Source organism: Tamandua tetradactyla, chromosome 6 (assembly GCF_023851605.1).
Source record: "Tamandua tetradactyla isolate mTamTet1 chromosome 6, mTamTet1.pri, whole genome shotgun sequence".
Taxonomy (NCBI): domain Eukaryota; kingdom Metazoa; phylum Chordata; class Mammalia; order Pilosa; family Myrmecophagidae; genus Tamandua; species Tamandua tetradactyla.
The window spans coordinates 98,299,729-98,323,353 of record NC_135332.1 but is presented as its reverse complement, the minus strand read 5'-3'; the positions used below and the strand labels follow the sequence as shown (position 1 = coordinate 98,323,353).

Below are 23,625 nucleotides of genomic sequence, written 5' to 3'. Positions count from 1 at the left end.
AGACATGTTCACACACCCTCTGGTCTTCCTATAGAAGAAGCAATGGAACCGGTATTACTGGTCAGAAAGAGTTCACAGGAAATGAATCTCCCAAAGCTGTTCTGCTGTGTTTTTTATTATATAAGCACAGAAATCATTATTTTTTAAAATATACTTAAAAAATAGGATGAACAATTAATCACTGAATTATATATTTGAATGTTGTTAAAGGAGAAATTTTAGGACTTTTAAATGTTACTAGAATAAAAATTTTTAAAAATATAGGACTGTACAACATACACAATGAACCATAATGTAAAACCATAGACTATAGTTAATAGCATAATTAAAATAATGTTGTTTGATCAGTTGTGAAAAAATGATATTACACAAAAGCAAAATGTTAATAATAGGGAAAATTCTGTCAATGTGTTGGGAGGAGGATATATGGAACTTTATTTTCCAGACGATCTTTCTGCAAGCTTACCATTCTCTAATAAAAAAATACCAAAAAAAGGATGAAATGACCTTTACTCACAAGATATAGGTTATGTTATCAGCAAATATAAAAGTTATTATCATATCTATTAAACAGAATGGAAGTTATTATGCTGCTATGGCTAGAGATATTTTGAGAAACATTTTGAACCAGAGAATGGAAATATTTCTACAACTGATAAACTGGTTGCTTAACAATGCAACAAGCAAGCAAAACATGTACAACACATTAAATATAATGCCACTGTAGCCTCAAGAATCACTATAGCCTGGTGGAGCGTAAAGGGGCAAAGAAATTTTAACCACTACTAAAAATCTTCTCTGGCATTTGAATGGTGATCACATTGCCACGTGGGTTTTAGAAACTTAGTCTTCTCAGATGTTTGAGGAAAAGAAAGAGGATATGATATGGATTGAGTTTTTGGTTAATTTTTTAATGTAATTAAAAAAATAATTTCCTAGTCATGAATAAAATAGTCCTTGATCCTGAATTTTTCTTAGTGAAATAAAGCATGCCTTAATAAGATGAGTTCATCTAAATTTGCCTGCCTAGCTCCATTTCACGATTTTAGAGGGTAATGAATCACGTATTGTACTGAGTCCCATTATTGCCTATTTCAAAAACAGTATAGTTCCCTACAGTTTACCTCAAACATTCCTGATTTATACTGGAAAGCAATGCATAATTGGAACGTTAATCATTCATATTTTTTAAAAAGGAAATATTTCCTGCAAAGCAACTACTTAGCAAAATGCTAAGTTGAAATAACCTTCCCACATAGATATTGGGTCACTTGGTAGAGTAGCTGTCAAAGGGTGTAGAAGCCTGGCCTTCCAATCCAAATCCACTACTAAGAAAGTACATGTCGTAGTCTTGTTTACAGTTTGATGTAGAAAAGGAAATATTAAACCCAGAACAAGGAGGGTCGCCATCATCCACACACATCTACAGTGGTATCCCATATCATATTTACTACATTCACCATCAAAGATAAAGAATCAGGGAGACCCTTCAAACACAGTAACAAAGGAAAATTTGTTTGATAAAACAAGCCATCAAATAAACAGGGAAATAAATGAGAAAACTTAGGCATGAGTCTTAAAGCTGAGTGATAAAGAAGCAAAGGATTTGAGCTAAGCAATTTAGGAAAATACCCATGTATGAAGGACAAAGAGGAAGGAAATCACAGTTCTAATATTTGAAGCCATGAAATCTATCCTGCAACCCTTTAAGAAGTTGTGCATAGTCTGCCTTGATCTTTTCCTCACTGACTTTCACTGGATCCTCATATTTCATGGTGGAAATTATGTAGAGGATTTCCCCATGTGCTCATGGATAATGGGCCATGTCATTTTATTGTCAGTCTGGGCAGTGGCTTTCACAGCTATCCCAACCATATCATGAAATGTAGTTGCATTGAACAGCATTCTTACTCTCCTTCAGAATGGGCAGAACCTGTCAAAAAGAGTATATATATTTCGTGGTAGGAAATCACCTTTGATAAGTTTTGGTACTACCAGTGGGATAAAGAAGCCTTTCCCACAAGGTGTACAGTTTCTGCCAGGTCTTTCTCTTCCTGCAGAATCTCCTTAGCTTTGGTCCTCAGAGGAACAACTTTGACAAGTGTTTGTCTTAGTACTCATCCAAGTCACATATGTACTTCCTGTGGCTGCTTATTCAATTGACAGAGGGGAAGTGCTCATGTTGAGCTAGTTTCTTATCTAAGCCCCAGAGCACCTGAACAAGAGTAGCAGGTAGAGAAACTGTTCCTACAATGCTGATACTCCCTTCTCTTTGAGGATCTTCAAGATTTTCACTCTGCCTGCTCATTCACAGTAAAAAAAAAAAGAAAAAGAAAAAACAGGCCAGCAAAATGATATGCAAGCTGTCCACCATGCAGGCATTTCAGCTGAGTGACTGGGGTTTACCCTAAGACCTCAGCTCCTCTAGAGGTAGAGCCAGCCATTATACTGACATGACAGCCCATGTCATGGAAATATTCTGACAGAATAATTTCAGTACAAAACAGGCTTCTCTTACAATAGCAAGCATGTTGGAGGTACTGACTAGCAAAGCTGTTCTCTTCAAATTGGACTAACTTACCATCAACTTCCATCATGAGCACTGGGAAATCCCAGACAACTTCAGACATCTCATTTCCTCTTTGACAGCACCCTACATAGATGATGACATCACCAGTGGAAAACTTGGATAAGGACTGCAATATTACTATAGTACCAATAGCCAAGAGCCCCAGGAAAAGGAGTAGCATCAAGAACTCTCAAGCCAGTCAACAAAGGATGATTGGTTGGCAGTTTCTCAGGGACAAGTTGAACTTGACATACAGGTCATGCTGGGACCATGCTGAATTTCTTCTTTACACCTTCAAATTCAAATTCCCAGACATCAAAAAAATCATAGTTCCCAGGTGGAACAATGTATCTGTTCCTCTTTTTCATGGTGGGAACATGATTTTGCATCTGATGAGCAAGTTCTGATTGACAATTCCATAAATATCCCTGCTACTGATATGATGACCGATGTGTAGGTTTTTTGTAAGCTATAAAATCCCACTTCATGTCTCTGTTCTCCTCTGGGGATGTCGGTGCCGATAACTACTCTCCTTTACAGTAACAGTTTTGGCCAGCTACTGGGCCTTAGTAGAGACTGAATGTTTGAACATGTGCCACCAAGTTACCATGAGACCTAAGTTGCCTATCATGAGCTGGGTGTTGTCTGACCCAACAAGCCATAAAGTTGGGTGTGCATCAAAAAATGAAAATGGTATATACAAGGCAGGGCCTGAGCAGGTCCTGAAGGTACAAATATGTTACATGAGGAAGTGGCCCAAATGCCCACAGGTCTGCTTCTGGCACATTATCTTCACTTTCCTAGCCCACAGCTATGACTTATTGAGGAGTTTTTTATAGTCAGTTGACTGATGAACAGAAAACTTGGGACCAGTTTACAGATGGTTCTGCATGACATGTAGGTACCACCTGAAAGTAGACAGCTGCAGCTCTGCAGTCCCTCTCTGGGATATCCCTGAAAAACACTGGTAAGGGGAGATCCTCCCAATGGGCAGAACTTCGAGCAATGCACCTGGTTGTTCATTTTAGTTGGAAGGAGAACTGGCAGGAGCTGTGTTTGTATACTGACTGATTCATGGGCTGTGCTAATGATTGGCTGGACTGTCAGGGACTTGGAAGAAACATGATTGGAAGATTGGTGACAAAGAGGTCTGGGGAAGAGGTATGTGGATACACCTTTCTGAGTGGGCAAAAAACAAGAAGATACTTGTGTCCCATGTGAATGTGTACAGAACGTGACTTTAGCAGAGGAAGGTTTTAATAAAGTGGATAAGATGACCCATTCTGTAAATGCCAGTCAGCCTCTTTCCACAGCCGCTCCTGCCATTGCCCAATGGGCTCATGAACAAAGTGGGCATTGTTGTGGAGATGGAGGTTATGCATGGGATCAGCAACATGGACTTCCACTTGTCAAGGCCAACCTGGCTACAGCTACTGCCAAGTGCTCAATCTTCCAGGGGCAGAGACCCACACTCAGCCCTGGATATGGTACCATTCCCTGAGGTGATCAGCCTGCTACCTGGTGGCAAGTTGATTACAGTGGATCACTTCCATCATGGAAGAGGCGATGATCTGTTATGATTAGAATAGACACATACTCTGGTTATGGGTTTACCTTCCCTGCATGCAATGCTTTTGCCAAAGCTACTATCCATGGATTTATAGATGCTTTATTCACCATCATGGTATTCCACACAGCATTGCTTCTGATCAAGCAATGAGGTGCAGAAATGGGTACATGCCCATGGAATTCTCTTCTCTTACCATATTCTCCATCATCCTGAAGCAGTTGGATTGATAGAATGATGGAATGGCCTTTTGAAGACTCAATTACAGTGCTGACTAGGTTGCAATACCTTGCAGGGCTATGGTAATGTTCTCCAGGAGGTTGTGTATGCTCTGAATCAGCATCCACTCTATGGTGCTGTTTCATCCATAGCCAGGACTCCATGTGTCCAGGAATCAATGGGTAGAAATTGGAGTGTCACTACTCAATATTTCCTCTAGTGGTCCACCAAGAAAATTTTTGTTTCCTGTCCCTGCAATCTTGAGCTCTGCTGATCTACAGGTCTTAGTTCCAGAAGGAAGAGTGCTTCCACTGAGAGACACAATCATGATTCCATTGCATAGGAAGTTAATAGTGTCACCTGGTCACTTTGGACTTCTCATCCCTCTGAATCAACAGGTAAAGACAGGAATTACTAGCCTGTCTTGGGTAATTGATCCGCTGTAAAGGGGAAATAGGGTGGCAACTACATGATGGAGGTACAGAAGAGTTTTCCTGGAATACAGGAGATCCCTTAGTGTGTCTCTTAGTACTACCATGCCCTGTGATTAAAGTCAATAGGAAATTGCAACAACCCAATCCAGGCAGGACTACCAATGGCTCAGAAACTGCAAGAATGAAGGTTTAGTTCACCCCTCCAAGTGAAGAACCATGGCCAGCTGAAGTGCTTGCTTAGGGTCAAGGGAACATGGAATGGGGTAGCGGAAGCAGGTAGTGATAGATATGAACTACAACCATGTGACAAGTTACAGAAACAAGGGCTGTAATGGTATAAATATTCCACCCTTGTTTTGTATGAGCATGTCTGTATTTGTACATAAAGCGAACATCTTTGTTTTCCTCTCTATCTTATCCCCTTTATCATATGATATAAGTTGCATTGTTCATGTTATAGTATTTAAGTTATAGGATACCAAGTTTAAGGGTAAATGTTACTCAAGTACTTGCACCCTATTCTGTAAGGATTTAGCGCTTTGTACACAAGAACGATGAGCATTGTTAGGTAGAAAATATGTCTGCAGTTGTAAACTATTTAGACATTAAGCATGGCTTAAGGTGATGCATATAGCTGCTAAGTTGACAAGGGGTAGACATGTGATAGCTAGGTTCAGGTGTCAACTTGGCCAGGTGATGGTGTCCAGCTGTTCTGTTGCTATAGACTTAATTCGTCAGCACATGGATTTCATCTATGGCTGATTACAGCAGCATTCAGCTAATTGGAGTGCCTTCTGCAATGAGTGACATCTTAATCAAATCAGCTAGAGGCCTAAAAGGAGGAGTCAGAATAGAGAATCTCTCTCGCCACTTCAGCCAGCATCTCCTGAGGAATTCATTAAAGACCTTCATGGGAGTTGCCAGCTTGTGGCCTGCCCTGCAGAGTTTGGACTCATGCATCCCTACAGTTGCATGAGACACTTTTATAGAGATTCGTATTTATACCCATCTCCTGTTGGTTTTATTTCTCTAGAGAATCCTGACTACTACAGGGTCTGCCTGCTGATACCCAACAAATGTCTTTGAATATCATCAAATATGACTTCCATAGTTCCAGGACCAACTCACCCACGAGGTGTTTACCAGTGCAGAGGAGAAGACCACCAACAGACTCTGTTCATACCCCCGGTTGTCATGTCATCCTTCAGGGTTTCCAACCAACTTTCTGTGGTCCACTGACCTGTTCATACATAGCCCCACCTGCCTTGTTACAGGCTATAATCATAGGTCCCGAGACTCCATGCACATAAGCAAATATGTTTTCTTTATCTTCATCAAGTATTTTGGTAACTTGGAGAAATCCATCATATTAATTTACCTTCTAGGCCTCAGAAGCTCTGTCCCTCGGCAGTGTTTTAATATTCCATAAAGTTTGGCATACTTGTCAGATGCTTATTCTAGCTCTGTTCATGATGCTGGTACCCACTGCCCATGACATCTTCCATGAAGCTGCTCTGACCCCTCCCCAGGTACCTTCTCACACAAGGACCTCCCCTTGTACCACCTCCTGTCTCTTTCCTGCTTCCAGATCTTTGCTTGTAATCCCTCTGCCAGAATGTCTTCTCCTTCCCTCCTTTCTCTTCCTCCTTTCACCTGGTGAGCACCTTGATTCCAGGCTTGACTCAGAGGTCACTCCCTCTATGAAGTGTTTCCAGAGCACCTTCTCTGTAACTAAAAGTAACCACTTCGAGCTTCCTATCTCTACAGAACCCTCAACTTTTAGACATGGAAATAAGTGCCCTGTCTCTGTTTCCAGTTCACCCCTTTCTATCCACCCAGATGGAATACCCTGGAAGGGCAGGCTTTAATCTTAAATCTCTGTATCCCAGTGCCCAGTCCAACACCTAGAACATAGCAGCCTCTTAAAAAGGATTTTATAAAATGTTTGGGAATCTGTTAAGGAGTGTTTTAAAAATGAAGACTGCATTTGTAGAGGGAGGTTATTGAAGGTATTATTAGAATGTTTCAGCACACTGTATAACTATTTCTCAATTAGCAAAGAACAAGTCCTGATGATGATATGTTATTAGTGTCATTCTTCATACAGAGAACAAGGACATTGTTATTTAGCTGCATAATTGGCCTTATTATTAGCACAAAGATAATGGAAACAATATTGACCTTGTATCACCCTCATATTGAAGGACATGTAAATATATTTCCATGAGATTTGGTAAAAGTACTGTAAACAATACGATGTATTACTTATTCTAATTTTTTATCATTTTACTTCCAAACAATTCCATGCATATAAATTGACAAGTCCTTCAAAATGCAACCTCATAAGAGAATCATGAGGTTTTTTTTCATGTTTAAGTACTTTATAAATATTTCTACCCTTCCAAGAGACAAATATCATTAATCCTATTATACACGTAAAGCAATAAAGGAATGATGGGCTGTTGTCATAGGAATTAGGATAAATTTGATACAGAATTAGATACAGTTATGCTCCCGAGAATTAAATGGTTTCAAACAAAGCTCAATTTTCTCCACTTGAAGTCTGAGAAACAATCATAAAATGCTATCAGGAATGCATCTATTACATAATATATCTTATGCGTGAGAGTCTTATGATGTCATATTTTTTTGGCAAGCGTGATTCTCGTCATTCCTATGATTTGGTTTGTTGTTTATTGTTGTGTGATGTGGGAAAGGACACCCCAGGAGTAGAAAAGATTAGGGATCGATGATGAGAGATGTCGAGATGGCCGACATGCATCTGCCGAGGCCAGACACTTGGCAGTGAGCCTGCACTGGGAAGTGCACATGAGAGGAAAAGCAAATTTGAAACTATTTATCGAATACATAAAATGTGCCAGGCCTTGTTCAAGGTGCTTTACAGATATCATTTTAACCAATCCTCATAACAGCTCCATAAGATTGAGTACATTATTGTCTCCATTTCGTAGAAAAGACACTGAGACACGAAGAAATACAATGGCGGCCCCAAACCAAGCAGAGAGTTAGCAGTGGAGTTGTTTCGACTTCCTAAGCAATCTGCTAGGTCTAAAACTACCTTCAGAATTGCATCACTTCATGCCAGTCATTAAGATACCAACCCATGATTCTCAACACATTTACAATCCAAGCCTTGATCTACCCATAGATTTACATGAACTGCCCACCACCAATTCTACTGCACAAGTTACTGTTGCTAAATCACAAACCATTCTGAAACATAATGGCTTAAAATGACAATAATCATTTATTTGGGCAATGAATTTGTAATTGGGGTTGGGCTAGGCAAGGAAGGATCAGTGCTGCTCCAAATGCATCAGTGAGGGCTGCTCCACCATGAAGGTATTGCTTCGAAGCTGGCTCACTCATTTGACTGGCAAGTTGAAGGTGGCTGCTAGCTGGAAGCTTAGCTATGTCTTTGGCACCTCTCCACATGGACCTTTCTATGTGGCCTGCACTTCCTCGCAGCATGGTGGCCAAGTTCCAAGGAAGAACATCCCAGAGAGAGAACCAGCTAGCAGCTCATTGCCTTTCATGATCTCACAGTATACAGCAAAAATATCATTTAGAATCACCTCTACTGGAGACTATTAGTAGGCAGCTTCAAAAGTCTGCCCTGTTTCCAGAGGATAGAGATTCTGATGGGGGTACAGCAAGGTTCTGGAAAGCATATGGGACAGAAGATGTTGCAATTACAGTCATTTTCAGCAAATATAATCTGCCATATCTACCTTCCCAAACTTGCCCATCCCAATAATCCTGAGCTGTCTTCCAATGAAAAGCCACTATTTCCTAGATCAGGGGATCTCAACTGGGTGGAATTTTGCCACAGGGTACTTTTGGCAATGCCTGGAGACATTTTTTGTGGTCACAGCTGAGATCTATGTGTTACTGGCAGCTAATGGACAGAGGCCACATGCTAAAAAGGCACAGAACAGGCCTCCATACACAAAAAAGGAATTATCTGGCCCAAAATGTCAGTAGTGTCAAGGTTGAGAAGACTTGCCCCAGAATAAATAAAAGCCCCCCCAAATGAGTAATTCTACTTTACCCCAAACCATACTATGCTCTTTGTGAATCATCTAAAAATACTTATTGGTTGAAGAATAGGTTCTTTCTGGTAATGTGTCTGCTTGGCTGCTGGATGTTCTGAAGATGCTGAAAGCAGAGTTTTACTGTTTCAGTGTCAAATCCATCTCATTCAATTCCTGCATTAATTTACAGGTATTCTGTCTCAGAAGGGAAAGATATGAACCAAAGGGCTGGAATCAGAGTAACTATTTAAATGTTAGGAGAAGAGAAGACTAAAGCCAGACAGGCAGAATGGGGACCACTGCATCTGCTCCCTGGTGCTCACTTAGCTCTTCCTGGCATACCCATGCCAAAGCTTCTGGGCACCAAACAGCAGGTCACAGCAAGCACCTGACCTCTGCCGAGGAGAATTTCTCCAGGCTGACCTTTCTTCTTTTTGTTCCAAATGTGTTTGCACATTGACTTTTTCCCCCATTTAGTCCCATATGAATTGCTAACTCAGGTTCAGGCTATGTAGGTTGGGATGGATGAGATAATTCTTCTGGGAAGTGGTTTTGCTGACAACTGCATCTCAACTTCACCCATCACCCACACTCATCTGAGACACTGGTCCCGAATGCCGGCCAGACCCCCTGCTCTTACAGTGTTCCTCCCCTCAGGAAACGAAACTGACCACACAGGCTCAGACCTTGAAGGTTGGCAGCCACCCCATTATCACTGACACCGTTAAAGAAAATTATACTATAAATGATCAGGGCAGGAGGCTATCCATAGCCCCTGCATTTGATTTGGAATGCATGCTGATGCTATAGAATATTTTATGTTTTTAATTAGGTTTAGCTGAGACGAAGATTAAATTTAATTTTCTTTCCCTGAGCAGACATTATTTGCGTGGTGAGTCCAGCTGAGCACGTATGGGAAAGTAGAAGGGAGAGGGGAGAGAAGATATTTTAATAATCTTTGCCAGAGATAATCCACCAAGTTGGCAATAATTATACTGTGGTGAGTTGGTGTCATCTGTAAATAGATGGGTAAGTGCTCCAAGAATCTAAAGTCCCTAGGGTCAGAGCTCCTTGAGAGCATGTAGGAAGCCAAGGCATTTAAAGTGTAATAGTTCTGTATAATAATTAAAGCTGAATTCCAATAGCAACTCTCTTGCTTACTACTTGCTTGATTTAGGACAAATTTCTTATACTACTAAACCTCAGTTTCCTGGGACATTTTCAAAGCCTTCTCACTATAACACAGCTAGATTTTGTATAAATTACAAAAAGAAATCTCATTTTTTAGTGTATTATTTCTTTCCAAGAAAGGAAGAAAAATCCCCAAGTGCCAAATAATGATGTTGTTGATGATGATGACAATACCGATGATGATGACGAAGAGATAATTAGCAGACATTGAGTGGTTGAGGGTTGGGTTGTGCTTCTGGTAAATACCATGCAATGGGAGGCCAGGACCTAGGCCTGGAAAGGCTGGGGAGCTGAACCCAAGACTTTCGGATTAAGCCAAAAGAGCTCCACCCTTTGTGAAAGAATGGTCTTCAAATAGATGACAAAGTCAGGTGCCTAGAAATCCAATTTGTCTCCAGAAAAGTTCTGAGTGAAAAGAGATTAATAAGGGTGATAATAACATACAAAATCTATCCAGATATTTAAAAAAAAAAAAAAAAAAAGCCTTTCCCTTGGGATTGGAGAAGGCTGAAAGCTAAAGGTCTAAAAAAATCTAGGCTTAGGAATTATACAAAATACCACACAAAACAAATCCAAAGATAGAGAAGATTTAACACAGAATATATTCTAATGATTAATGCAGTTAGAAACAGTTTTTATAAAGCAAAAACAGTACAGACTGGCCTCAAACCACTACCATTGAACCTGTTATTTGCTACCTTGTAGCTTTTTTTCTTTTCTGTTTTTTTTTTAACATTTTTATTGAGAAATCTTCACACACACACATTCCACACATGATGTACAATCCATGCGCCGCAGTATTATCACATAATTGTGCTCACCACCATGATCATTTTTATGAACATTTGTATCACTCCAGAAAAAGAAATAAAAAGAAAAAAAGAAAAATCTCAGCATCCCATATCCCTTACCCCTCCCTCTCAATGACCACTAGTATTTCCATCTACCCAATTTATTTTACCCCTTATCCCCTCTGTTATTTATTTTTATCCATATTTTTTTATTCATCTGTCTATACCCTGGATAAAAGGAGCATCAGACACAAGGTTTTCACAATCACACACATTGTAAAAGTTACATCATTATACAATCGTCTTTGAGAATCAAAGCTACTGGAACACAGCTCAGCAGTTTCTACTTGTGTAACTTTAAGGAAGTTAAATGACCTCCGTGTCCTGCAGTTCCATCATCTGTAAAATGGAATAATGATACTGTCTGCCTCATGTTGTTGAGAGGATTAAATAAATTACTACATCTGAAACACTTAGACTAAATAGGAAATAGTACACATGAGTTCCTATTACCGCTCCTCATGCTTGACCCCCATTGTAGCAGAGGACCTAAGTGGTTTATTGGGATAATAAAAGGTGTGTCATCAAATGACACATGAGATGGCTGTCTTCCCAAATGATTCTAAACACATCCTTATCAAAGTTATTAGAATTAATAAGAGTCTTTGGCATGGAGCTGGTCATGACAGCAATGTGCAAAAGGCCCTTGTAATAGTTATAAAATTCAATCCAGGAATGAATATTATAACTAAGCACAGTATAACTCAGTAATGCAGTTTTACCATGGAGAATGATTATTCCTATATGAAATAAAGATAATTACGTTTATAAGCATGTCAAGGTTTGTGAAACATGTCTCAGATAATTGTGGTGATTCACTCAACATGGTCAGGAATTAGTGATGGTCCTTAACTGTATTCATTGTTAATCACTTTAAAATGAAATGAAAATTAAGTTGACCCCTTTTTTCCTTTCTATCCTTAAATTGAAACGCCATCTTCGTGTATTTTCTTCACACTGCAGCTACATAGAAAGGCAAGAATTGCATAAAAGTGCTTCATATGCTTTCCAGATGAAACCCTGTGCTTGTTCTGAAACACAATGTAACGCTTCTACAGAGTTTAGAAAACTTAACCTCTCGAGGGAATTGCCACTATAACTTAGCTTGTTCACAGAACTATGAGAATACTAATGCATTTCCACAATCAGATTCCAAGAAATATTAAAGATCACATTCTTTAGAAACTTAAAGTAGAATGGGGCGGGCCATGGCTCAGCAGGCAGAGTTCTTCCTGCCATGCTGGAGACCCAGCTTGTTTCCTGGTGCCTGCTAATGCAAAAAATTTAATAAATAAAATAGAATGAAAGAGGGCCATTTACAGGCAGGTAATACTAGTGTCTTAGGACCTAACATCTGTAATTAATCCATATCTGAGCTATTTTTAAAAAGATATTTTATTGAAGCTATTAAAAAGTAAATTAAAACAATAGAAGTAATTATTGCAAGAAAACATTTTATAATAGCTTATTTTAATCGAAATTATTCTTAATGGCATCTAACAAACTACTAAGTAAACACCTCTTCTATACAGTGTGTTCACTTCACTATGCTCAGTTTCTCTAACGTGGAATACAGGGACTTTTATTAACACAGGACTTACAACATTTGTGGCTTCAGACTTAATTAAAATCATCAGTTTTAAAATATTGACCTATAGTATTCACATATGCCCCACTAAGTTCTTGAATTCAAGGGTAGTTTCTCTACTAAAAAGAATATTTCAAATTTTATTATTACTTAAGGACTATTATAAGATGTAGATCTTTGGATCTCCTTTAAACTTACTGAGAGATTCTGGAACATTTATAAAACTGACTGACACTTCACAGATTTTCCCCCATAAAATAACTAAGCAACCAAAAAGTAAAATAGAAGCCAAAATACAATTTCTAAGCTAGTTAGCAATGGAAATGAAATTTTTGCATCACAGTGGCCATCCTAACCCATGCAGGACTCTAATATAATAATGCTATCATTAATCTTTGCCTAATTTCAAATTACTGCAGACACTATGCATATTTTTGAAAAGAGAAGTTTGTTAACCTGGTATATACATAACTGATCTATATTTATACATCTCATTTAGATCAGCTTTAAGATGTAAAGTAAATGTAATAATAAAACAATTTCAGGTTGATTTGAGGAGAATCCAATAGAAAAAAAAATGATTTAAATGGAAAACTGAAAAATCAATACACAAAGTTAATTTAAAAAGTACAATTACATTAATAGAAATTAGTCATTTGAAAAATGGTCATGTCCCCCATATGCTTAAGATATTGTAGAAGGAAGGATTAAGCAAAAACAGCATGTGGGGCTCAAGTTGCTCATGAAGACTTCTTTATAAATCAATCTACAATATAATGCCTGCTCGTATATTCACTTTAGACATTTCCAATCAATAGTTAAACTGTATAAAAACATACTATAAAAATGTGCAAAGCAGGTAATTTTCAAACACTATTTAAATAAATAATATCAGATAATTAAAACATGAAAAGTGGCAAAAAAATTTACCATTTGCTTCCTCTTGTATTTTAGGTTGATGATTTATTTGCATTTCTGCAAAAATAAAAGTGAAGTGCAGTTAATAATAGATCTGTCTGATGACTTTATAAGTGGGGAAAAAAAAGTGCAAAATTAACCCTTTATTGGTAGCAAATCCTTAGCTTGGTTTTAATGCACAATAGGGCATATGCCATTACAAACACATCTTTATACATGTTTTCATTTTCATTGTGAGGAATAACTATAAATCCAATGCAAAGGGCAGATTCTTTTAAAGAGGATGTCCTGAGGGCAAAGGGGAATGCTCCATGATGTCAAGCTATAATAAAATCATCTTGTACTTTCTCTTACTGAAGATTTCATTAATCCTCACCTTGAAGATAAAGTTCAATTTCTGAATGGATTATGCCTTGGGACATGAAGGGAAGCCATCTGAGGGGAGAAAAAGAGAGAGCCAGAGAATAAAAAGAGGGAGAATTAATATTTTATTTTCTCTATTTCTTTACAGTAAGCAAGATTCTGCATTAATTTTTCACATTAAAATATATCTATAAGCCCTGGATGTTCTTTTTCACAACAGATTTGCCTCCAGAACACAGGTTTGTGAAAACCACTGCTATATCTTAAGCCAAAATGGGAAAGCAAAAGACTCATATCAACATTTTCATTATTGAACACGTAGATTCAGGCAAGTCCACCATGACTGGCCAACTGATCTACGAATGTGGTGGAATCAACAAAAAAACCATTGAAAACTTAGAGAAGGAGGTTACTGAGATGGGAAAGGGGTTCATCAACTATGCCTGGGTCTTGGATAAACTAAAAGCTGAACATGAGTGTGATATTACCATTGATATCTCCTTGTGGAAATTTGAGACTAGCAAGTATTATGTGACCATCACTGATGCCCCTGGATACAGAGACTTTATTAAAAACATGATTAGAGGCACATCTCTGATTGTTGCTGCTGGTGTTGGTAAATTTGAAGTTGGTATATCCAAGAATGGCCAACCCATAAGCATGCCCTTCTGGCTTACACACTGGGTGTGAAACAACTAATAGTTGGTGTTAAAATAGATTCCATTGAACCACCCTACAGCCAAAGGAGATATGAGGAAATCATTAAGGAACTCAGCACCTACATTAAGAAATTTGGCTATAACTCTGACACAGTAGCACTTGAGTCAAGTTCTGATTGGAATGATGACAACATGGTGGAGTCAAGTGCTAATATGCCTTGGTTCAAGGGATGGAAAGTCACCCATAAGGATGGCAATGCCAATGGAATCAGGCTGTTTGAAGCTCTGGATTGCATCCTACCACCTACTCATCCAAATGATAAGCCCTTGTGTCTGCCTCTTCAGGATGTCTACAGAATTGGTGGTATTGGCACTATGCCTATGGGCTGAGTGAAGACTGGTGTTCTCAGGCCAGTCATCATGGTCACCTTTGCTCCAGTCACTGTTACAACTAAAGTAAAGTCTGTTGAAACGCACCATAAAGCTTTGAGTGAAGTTCTTCCTGGGGACAATGTGGGCTTCCATCTCAAGAATGTCTCTGTAAAAAATGTGGCTGGTGACAGCAAAAACGACCTATCAATGGAAGTGGGTGGTTTCACTGCTCAGGTGATTATCCTGAACCATCCAAGCCAAATCAGTGCTGGCTATGCACCAATGCTGGATTGTTACACAGCTCACATTGCTTGCAAGTTTGCCAAGCTGAAGAAGATTGACCACCATTCTGGCAAGACTCTGGAAGATGGCCCCAAATTCCTAAATCTGGTGATGCTGCTGTGGTTGATATGGTTTCTGGCAAGCCCATGTGTGTTTGAGTTTCTCTCACTATCCTTTCCTGGGTTGTTTTGCTGTTCATGATATGAGGCAAACAGTTGCTGTGTGTATCATCAAGGCAGTGGACAAGACAGCTGCTAGGGCTGGCAAGGTCATCAAGTCTGCCCAGAAAGCTCAGAAAGCTAAATTAATATTACCCATAACACCTGCCACCCCAGTCTCAATCAGTGAGGAAAGAACGATCTCAGAACTGTTTGTCTCAATTGGCCATTTAAGTTTGATAGTAAAAGACTAGTTAATGATAAAAATACAGCATAAAACCTTCAGAAGGAAAGAAACATTTTCTGGACCATTTGTTTTTGTGTGGCAGTTTTAAGTTACTGGCTTTTAAAATCAGTACTTCTCAAATGAAACAAAGACCAAAAATCTGTCACAGAATTTTGAGACCATTGAAACAAAGCTTAATTATAAATAAAAACATATTTATGAGAATAGATTTTCATGAAGCCAAACATAATACAACCTAGTATGTACATATCACCATGAGAAGAATGATTTCATAACTGTGGCTTAAAGAATCAAGCAGATCAATTCTGAAACCTGCCAGCCATCTGCCTCTGCAGGCTTGCCGATCCTCCATCTGTAAAGGCACCTGTCGATGCACTGTGAGCTCCACAGGAGCATGCCCAGAGCCACCTTGGTCAGCCTGATACCTGACTGAGGTTAGAAAGGGTGGCCCACAGCACTGCTTTGAGAAAGCAGCACAGAAAAATAAGTACCAGCATTTTTAATAACTTCCCTATGGATCTCTCTGTCTTGCTTCCATTTTCACATGGCTTCCTATAATATTTTTTATTAGTGCCTCCAAAAGATCATATTACCGGAAAAGTTTGTGAAAATACTACCACTTTGGAAAAAATGCTTAGGATGAGTAACAGCTCATCGTGGCAGCACCAGCCTGACTTCTGTGTCAGAAGCACCCGGTTGCAGAAAAAGCCAAGACAATGTGAAAACCATCATCCAACCAGCTCTGTGATATTGCCATCCAGAACCTGATTCCTTGACTAAATGACTTCCCTCATGTAACTGTTGTAAAGATGAAATGAACAGTCATGGGAAAGCACTTTGTGTACTATTAAGTGGTATGTAAAGTTAGTTATCATGCCACATTCAAACATACTTCCATCCATCCATCCATCCATCCACATATCCATTCATAAACATATAGAAAGTGCTTCTCTGCATCAGCCACTTTACTGAATGCTATGGGTATAAGAACAAGCAACAAGGAGCCTGACCCCAGGGAGTTTCAGAGTAAAGAAGGAAACAGATATGTGATGAGATGGATGGTGTGCTGGTTTGAAAGGATTATGTGTCCTAGAAGAGCCACGTTTTAATCTTGATCCATACTGTGGAGGCAGCCTGTTCTTTTAACCCCTATTCAGCACTGTAGGTTGGAAACCTGATTAGATTATCTCTGCAGAGATGGACACACCCAATTGTGGGTATTAACCTTTGATTACAGGGAGATGTGAATCTGTCCATTCCAGGTAGGTCTTGATTAGTTTACTGGAATCCTTTAAAAGAGGAAACATTTTGAAAAAACTTGAGAGGCACAAGAACTACAAGAGTCCACACAGCAGAAGACCTTTGGAGATGAAGAAGGAATATGTTCACGGAGGAGCTTCATGAAACAGGAAGCCTGGAAAGAAAGCTTGCAGACATCGCTGTATTCTCTATATACCTTTCCAGTTAAGAAAGAAACCCTGAACTTCACCGGCCTTTCTTGAGTGAAGGCAATCTCTTGTTTGGTGCCTTAATTTGTACATTTTTGTAGACATACTTTAATTGAGACATTTTCACTGCCTTAGAATGGTAAACTTACAACTTAACAAATTCCCCCTTTTAAAAGCCATTCTGTTACTGGTATATCGCATTCCATCAGCTAGTAAACTAGAACAGGTGGAAAAAGCATTCTGAGTGATGTAAGAAATACCTGCAGATTAGAGCATAAGAGAAGACTGACCAAGTCTGAAAAGCAAAAATGGGATAATGCAAAGGAAAGAAGAACAAAACAATTTCAACACAGAGGTGACACTAGAACTGAAGGTTGAAAGATAAGTAGATGACTGACAGGAAGACAGGGTTCTGGAGGGGCACTAGAGAGAGTGAGAGAATAGTGTTGGCAAAGGTACAGAGACATGAATTAATCTGTAATTTCATAAGGCTGAAGAACTGGAGGCTGCTGAAAAAAAGACAAGATGGGGTCATGTATGCGAATTACTTAAGGAGAGGTCATTGGATCTGAGAATGCCATAGAGAATAGAAGCTGTGGGACTGACTCAACCGCATTGGCCTTGATATCACCAGAGGTTAGGAATATTTGTTGTATAAGGTGAACTGTGAGCTCACACAGTCCTGCCCCACTGTCAGGATGTTCATCTTTCCATTTTTCAAAAGCTCTTAGAGATCACATTTCCTTCTGAGCACTTAAGCTCACAGCACCCTTTCTCTTCCACCTCTGGAATCTAACAATGCATACAATTTATTTTACTTATTTATTGAGCCCCTAATTATACAATCTTGCTTGGTTGGTTATGTCTTTGTTCTGGTATTCCATCTTTCCATCTACATTGTTATCTTCTTAAAGAGTTGGTAGGTCAGTAATATAGGCAGACAGCTTTATGTTTCAAAATACAGACTCTGGAATCAAAGTGGAGTCAAACTGCTTGGTTTCAATGCTTGGCTCCAAGACCTATTAGTGGTATATATTATTTTTAAATGCTTTCAAGCTTGCAGGACAGTTTTAAAAATAACACAAACTCCATACAGAGAACTCCTAAAAACTCCTAACTCTGCCCCAGATACCCAGATACATCAACTTTTAAAATTTTGCTACATTTGCTGTCTTTCTTTTTTCCTCTCCCTCTCTCTCTCTTTCCATGTTCTGAACACTTGAGTGTGGGTTGTATATATCATGCTTGGTGAACACTTAAGACTGCCATGTGTATTTCCTAAGACCAAGGATATTTACTTATATAAACAACTGTTTTAATTTGCTAGGCTGCCAAAAGCAATATACCATGAAGTAGGTCAGCTTTTAACAATGGGAATATATTAGTTTACAGGCTTACAGTTTTGAGGACATGAGAATGTCCAATGGCATCATGGAAGTGATCCTTTCTTCCCAGAGACTTGTTGACAGCTATCCTTGGTTCCTCTGCCACATGGCAAGGCACATGGCAGCATCTTCTGGTCTCTCCCTTCTCTTCCAAGGTTCATTGCTTTCAGCTTCTTACTTCTGTGGCTCTCTCTCTTTCTTTCTCTGTATTCATCTTGTTTGCAATGGACTCCAGTAAAATGATAAAGACCCACCCTGGACCGTGTCTTATCTGAAATGACTTCATCAAAAGGTCCTAGTTACAATTGGATAATGTCCACAGTAATAGATTAGCTTGAAGAACATGACTTTCTGAGATACATACAGTTCTAAGACACCACACCAACTTAAATGCAGTTATCAAAGTCAAGAAATTGAGTATTGATATAAAGTTTATGGTCTATATTCTAATTTTTTCATATGTCCCAAATGTCCTTTGGAGACTTTCTTCTCCATTATTAGATCCTGTCCAGGATTACGTATTGTTTTTCTTTGTTTCTTTAGTTGCTCATTCTTTTGGTTCATTTGTGGGAATATATATGCAACATTCACTTTTCTACCTCAACCACTCCCAAGCATACCATCCAGTGGGATTATTCATACTTACACTGTTGCTGTACCCTCACACTTTCCATTACAAAAACTTTCCCATCTCCCTAAATAGAAATCCTATACCTGTTATGTATTAATTTCCCATTTCCCCTGACCATGCTTCCCTGGCAATCTGTACTCTAATTTCTGTCTCTATGAGATTGTATATTCTCTAATGTTTTCTTTATAGCTACCCTGGGGCTTATATTTGGTAAGTTTTCAGCTATTATTTTTTTAATATTCTCTCTGCCCCTTTCTTTCTTCTCTTTCTAGAATTCCCACAGTATGTATACTGGTACACTTGATGGTGCCCCACAGGTTCCTCAGGTTCTGATCATTTTTCTTCATTCTTTCTTCTTTTTTTCCCTTAGATTAAATTATTTCAATTGTCTTACCTTCAAGTTCTCTGATTCTTTCTTCTGTCAGCTCCAATCTGCTGTTGAACCCCTCTAGGGAATTTTTAATTTCTGAGGTCTTCACCTTTGTTTGGTTCCTTTTCCTAATTTCCATCTCTTTATTTATATTCTTTCTGTGTTCATCTACTAGTTCCTGATTTCCTTTAGTTCTTTTCCATGTTTTCCTTGACATCTCTGAACATACTTAGGACTATTTAAAGTCCTTGTCTAGTATTTTCCAGGTCTTCTCCTTTGCCTGGGCAATTGCTCTTTTCTTTGTATGTTTTATAACTGTGGTGGGTGGATTCAGGTGTTAACTTGGCCGCATGATGGTGCCCAATTGACTGGTCAGGCGAGCAGTGGCCTAACCATTACTGCAAAGATATTTAATGGTTGGTTGATAAACCAGAATGCTGGTTTATTAAATCATCAATCAGCTGCTTCCCCCTGTGACTGATTACATCTAAGATCAGCTAAGGGGGTGTCTTCCACAAATGAGAGAATCCAATCAGATGGATTTGATCCAATCAGTTGAAGACTTTTAAGGGAGAAGAGAGAATTTTCACTGCTTCTTCAGCCAGCAAGCATCTTGGAGAAGTTGACAATCAAGAGTTGCCAATTTTGCAGCCTACCCTACAGATTTTGGACTTTTGCATCCCCACAGTTGGGTGAGATACTTTTACAAATCTCATATTTACAGATATATCTTGTTGGTTCTGTTTCTGTAGAGAACCCTGACTAATACAGTAACCTTTTGTTCAAAACTGGTGTTTTTTGGGGGGGTGAGGGTGGGGTGCATGGTCCAGGAATTGAACCCAGGTCTCCCTCATGGGAGGCAAGCATTCTACCACTGAACCACCTTGCACCCTTAAAACTGGTCATTTTGATATTTAATGTGTTATCACTGAAATTTAGACCCTGATATGTCTGTTTCTTAAGCTTGTATTCAACTAGTGTTATGCAGAGCTTTCCTTAAATGCCAGGAACTAAAAACAACCAAAGGAAAGAAAAGAAAAGGAGAAAAAGAGAACACTTTTCTCAATTTTTTCAGAACGACTTATGGAAATGTTCTCCTTTAGGGTTTATCCATACAATGAGTTTAAGCTCCAGGCCTAAGTATAGGTGCCTCCCTGATCCTTTCTTTGTACTCTTCTTGTTTGGCGCATGCACATTAGCCTTAGAAATTTCCCTATTTACTTGGTTCCAAATATCTCCTCTTCCCTAGGAAACAGTTCTGTCATGGTCTTTGGGCACTACACAGCATGTCCTACAGCCAGCAATCCCTTGCCCTATGACTTGACTACTCTCCCATGACATTCTTTAGGAGAGTTCTGTGAGCCACCTTCTACATACAGGGCAGGTGAGTCCTTCAGGTCACCACCAGACATACATGCTCCAAGTATGTGCCCGAGGGTTACTCTGCTCCTTCCAGAACCAGGACAGGGATCCTCACTGGGAGTACAGGCTTGCTCTGCACTGAACCAGTGAGGGTAGAGGGAGAGGACAGCCAGGGTGCCATGAGATTCTACCACTTTCAGTAACCTTCCTCTTGATTCAGTGATGACCCTGTTACTGTAGTTCTTTAACTGTTTACTGGAGCATTCAGAAAGGTATTTCTTCCAAGTTTTGTTGGTTGCTTAAAGCTTCTGTGAGGAACTAGCCCTGAAGCTTCTTACTCCACCAACTTGACCAGGGTAGGACTTCAGTGGTGCAATCCTGAGCAATTTTCTTGATGTCTCTAAGCCTCTATTTCTTCATGTGTAAAATGTGGATAATAATAATATCCACACAATATGGTTACGAGATTAAATGTACATAAATTTATTAAAGCAGCTGGCAAGTGATAAATGGCCAAAAATACTATTACTACTGTATTTTCTCATTGTCAAACATAGTACCTTGTGCATAATTGGTGTTATACCAAATACACTTGAGGTGATTGCCAGTCAACCGACAGTCATCTCCCCTTTACAAAATGTGTCATAAAGATGTGGGCCTTGGATAGCAATGCTTGTACTGAAGACTTCCTCTCATTCTAAGTGTTTGGAATAGGAATGGATACCTGGCCCAAGCTTAGTCAGTCAGATATTTTCTATTAATATCTTAACCTAGGAGATACAGAAACTGTGATCAGATGGCATGGACTTTCCTTACCTGTATTGTAAAGGTTGATTGGTACTCTGGAATCTAAGCCAGCTGCAAACTAAAGATATGGGAGAGAAGAGCTTTCCAAAAGAAGCTGATTTGCAGCGAGAAGAATGGAGCAAACTTTCAGTGAACAGGAACCTTGAAAGGCCAAAGAGAGTGAGTGGCTCTCTGATGGCGTTCTAACTTGTGATGTCCAGCTTTATTTCTTAGAATTGGGTTTCATGAGAGTTACCTTCAAAGTTACCCTTTCTACAAACAGTTTTAATGAAAAGGCTTATCGTGCCTTCAAATCATCCCTAGAGAATAACTCAGGATATATTGATTGATTTAAATAAAGAAATCATATTCTCTCATCTTGGCTATTCCATTTCTGAAAAGTTCCTTCTATGATTTATCTTTTTTTTTTTTGGAAGATATTGAACAAAAACAATACCATGGCTCTGAAAACAATAGAGACTTTTGAGTACTGAATACCTATTAAAAATTATTCCCTCTTTAACCATGGCACTGGTGAAACTAGATGTCTACATGCAGAAAGAATGAAATTGGTCCTGAGCCCACACTATATAAAAAAAAATTAATTCAAAATGGATCAGTAGCCTAAATATAAGTGCTGAAGCCACAAAACTCTTAGAAGAAAACACAAGCGATCTTCAGGATCTTGCATTAAGCAATAGATTATTAGATATGATGCCAAAAATATGGGCAACTAAAGAAAATATAGATAAATGTGATTATCAAAATAAAATTTTTTTATTTCAAAAGACATCAATAAAGTTGAAAGACAATCTATACTAGAAGAAAAGATTTGGAAATCATGGATCTGAAAAAGGTCTAATATAATATATCCATAATATATTAAATTCTCACAACTTAACAAAAAACCCTTATTAAAAAGTGAGCAGAGGACTTGAATAGACATTTCTCCAAGATATACAAATGGTCAATAAGCAAATGAGAATGTGTTTGGCATCATTTGCTATTAGAGAAATGCAAATGAAAAGCACCTTACACCCACGAGGATGCCTATTATCTAAAAAATGGAAAATAACAAGCGTTGGCGGGGATTCAGAGAAATAGGATCCTTGTACATTGTTGGTGGAATGTAAAAAGGTGCTGCCAGTGTGAAAGACAGTTTGACGGTTCTTCAGAAAGTTAAGTATAGAATTTCCTTACAATTTGGCAAGTCCACTGCCAAGTACAAACCCCAAAGAAATGAAACCAGGAACTGAAACAGATATTTGTACACATTGTTCACAGCAACGTTATTCACAACAGCCAAAAGGTAGAAGAAACCCAAGTATCCATGAAGAGAAGAATGGATAAATAAGCTGTGGTACATACATACAATGGAATATAATGGAGTCATAAATAGAAATGAAGTTCTGATACCTATGACAGCATGGATAAACCTTGAAAATACAATGCTAAGTGAAATACTAAGCCAAATGCAAAAGACAAATGTTATAATTCCATTTATATGAAATGCCTGGAATAAGAAAATACATAGAGATAAAAAGTAGATTACAGTTTACCAAGGGTGGGGGAAGAGGCAGAATGGAGAGTTATTGCTTAAGGGGCACAGAGTTTCTGTTTGGTGTGATGAAAAAGTTGTGATAATGGATGGTGATGATAGCACAATTGTGAATATAATTAATATCACTGAATAGTACACATGAATGTGGTCAAAATGTGAAATTTTGTATTGTGCATATGTTATTACAATAAAACATTTGAAACATTTTTTGTCTTCCAGATTGTTCTAGGATCAGATTTCTTAAACACTTGAAATCATCAGGACTACACACTCCTAATTCACTGCAGTGGCCATTGTTTCTATGGAGTTTTTAAAAATAATTTTATATTGCTATTAGAGCCTTGCTGTAAACCATTTCTTATTCATTAAAAGGATAGATTTTACTTGATCTAGATGAGAGTTATTTGCAGCACGTATATTTCTTCTATGTATATTCTGATATATGCCTGCCTTGGCATCTGTCCAAGATCATCCCTTCATTTCTACACCAGAGAGAACTACAAAAGAAATCAAGTTAACTAACCCATGGTTAATATTTGAAGATTGTGAACCATTTTTGCATCAGGACAAGAAAATTTCCCCAAAGCCAGTGAACAGATGGGAGATTTG

At 38.7% G+C, this 23,625-nt stretch overlaps 1 protein-coding gene and 1 pseudogene across 1 annotated transcript in view; both read right to left on the bottom strand.

Annotated features, from left to right (window-relative positions):
• The window catches only part of RP1 (RP1 axonemal microtubule associated), a 378,450-nt gene that overhangs the window by 94,424 nt on the left and 260,401 nt on the right, over positions 1-23,625 (bottom strand). The window contains exons 23-24 of the mRNA XM_077166764.1: positions 13,769-13,827; positions 13,405-13,449 (exon numbers count right to left, since the gene is read on the bottom strand). Of these exons, the coding sequence (XP_077022879.1) occupies positions 13,405-13,449; positions 13,769-13,827 (104 nt within the window). The remainder of the gene's footprint in view (positions 1-13,404; positions 13,450-13,768; positions 13,828-23,625) is intronic.
• LOC143685698 (V-type proton ATPase catalytic subunit A pseudogene) lies at positions 1,670-11,349 on the bottom strand (annotated as a pseudogene).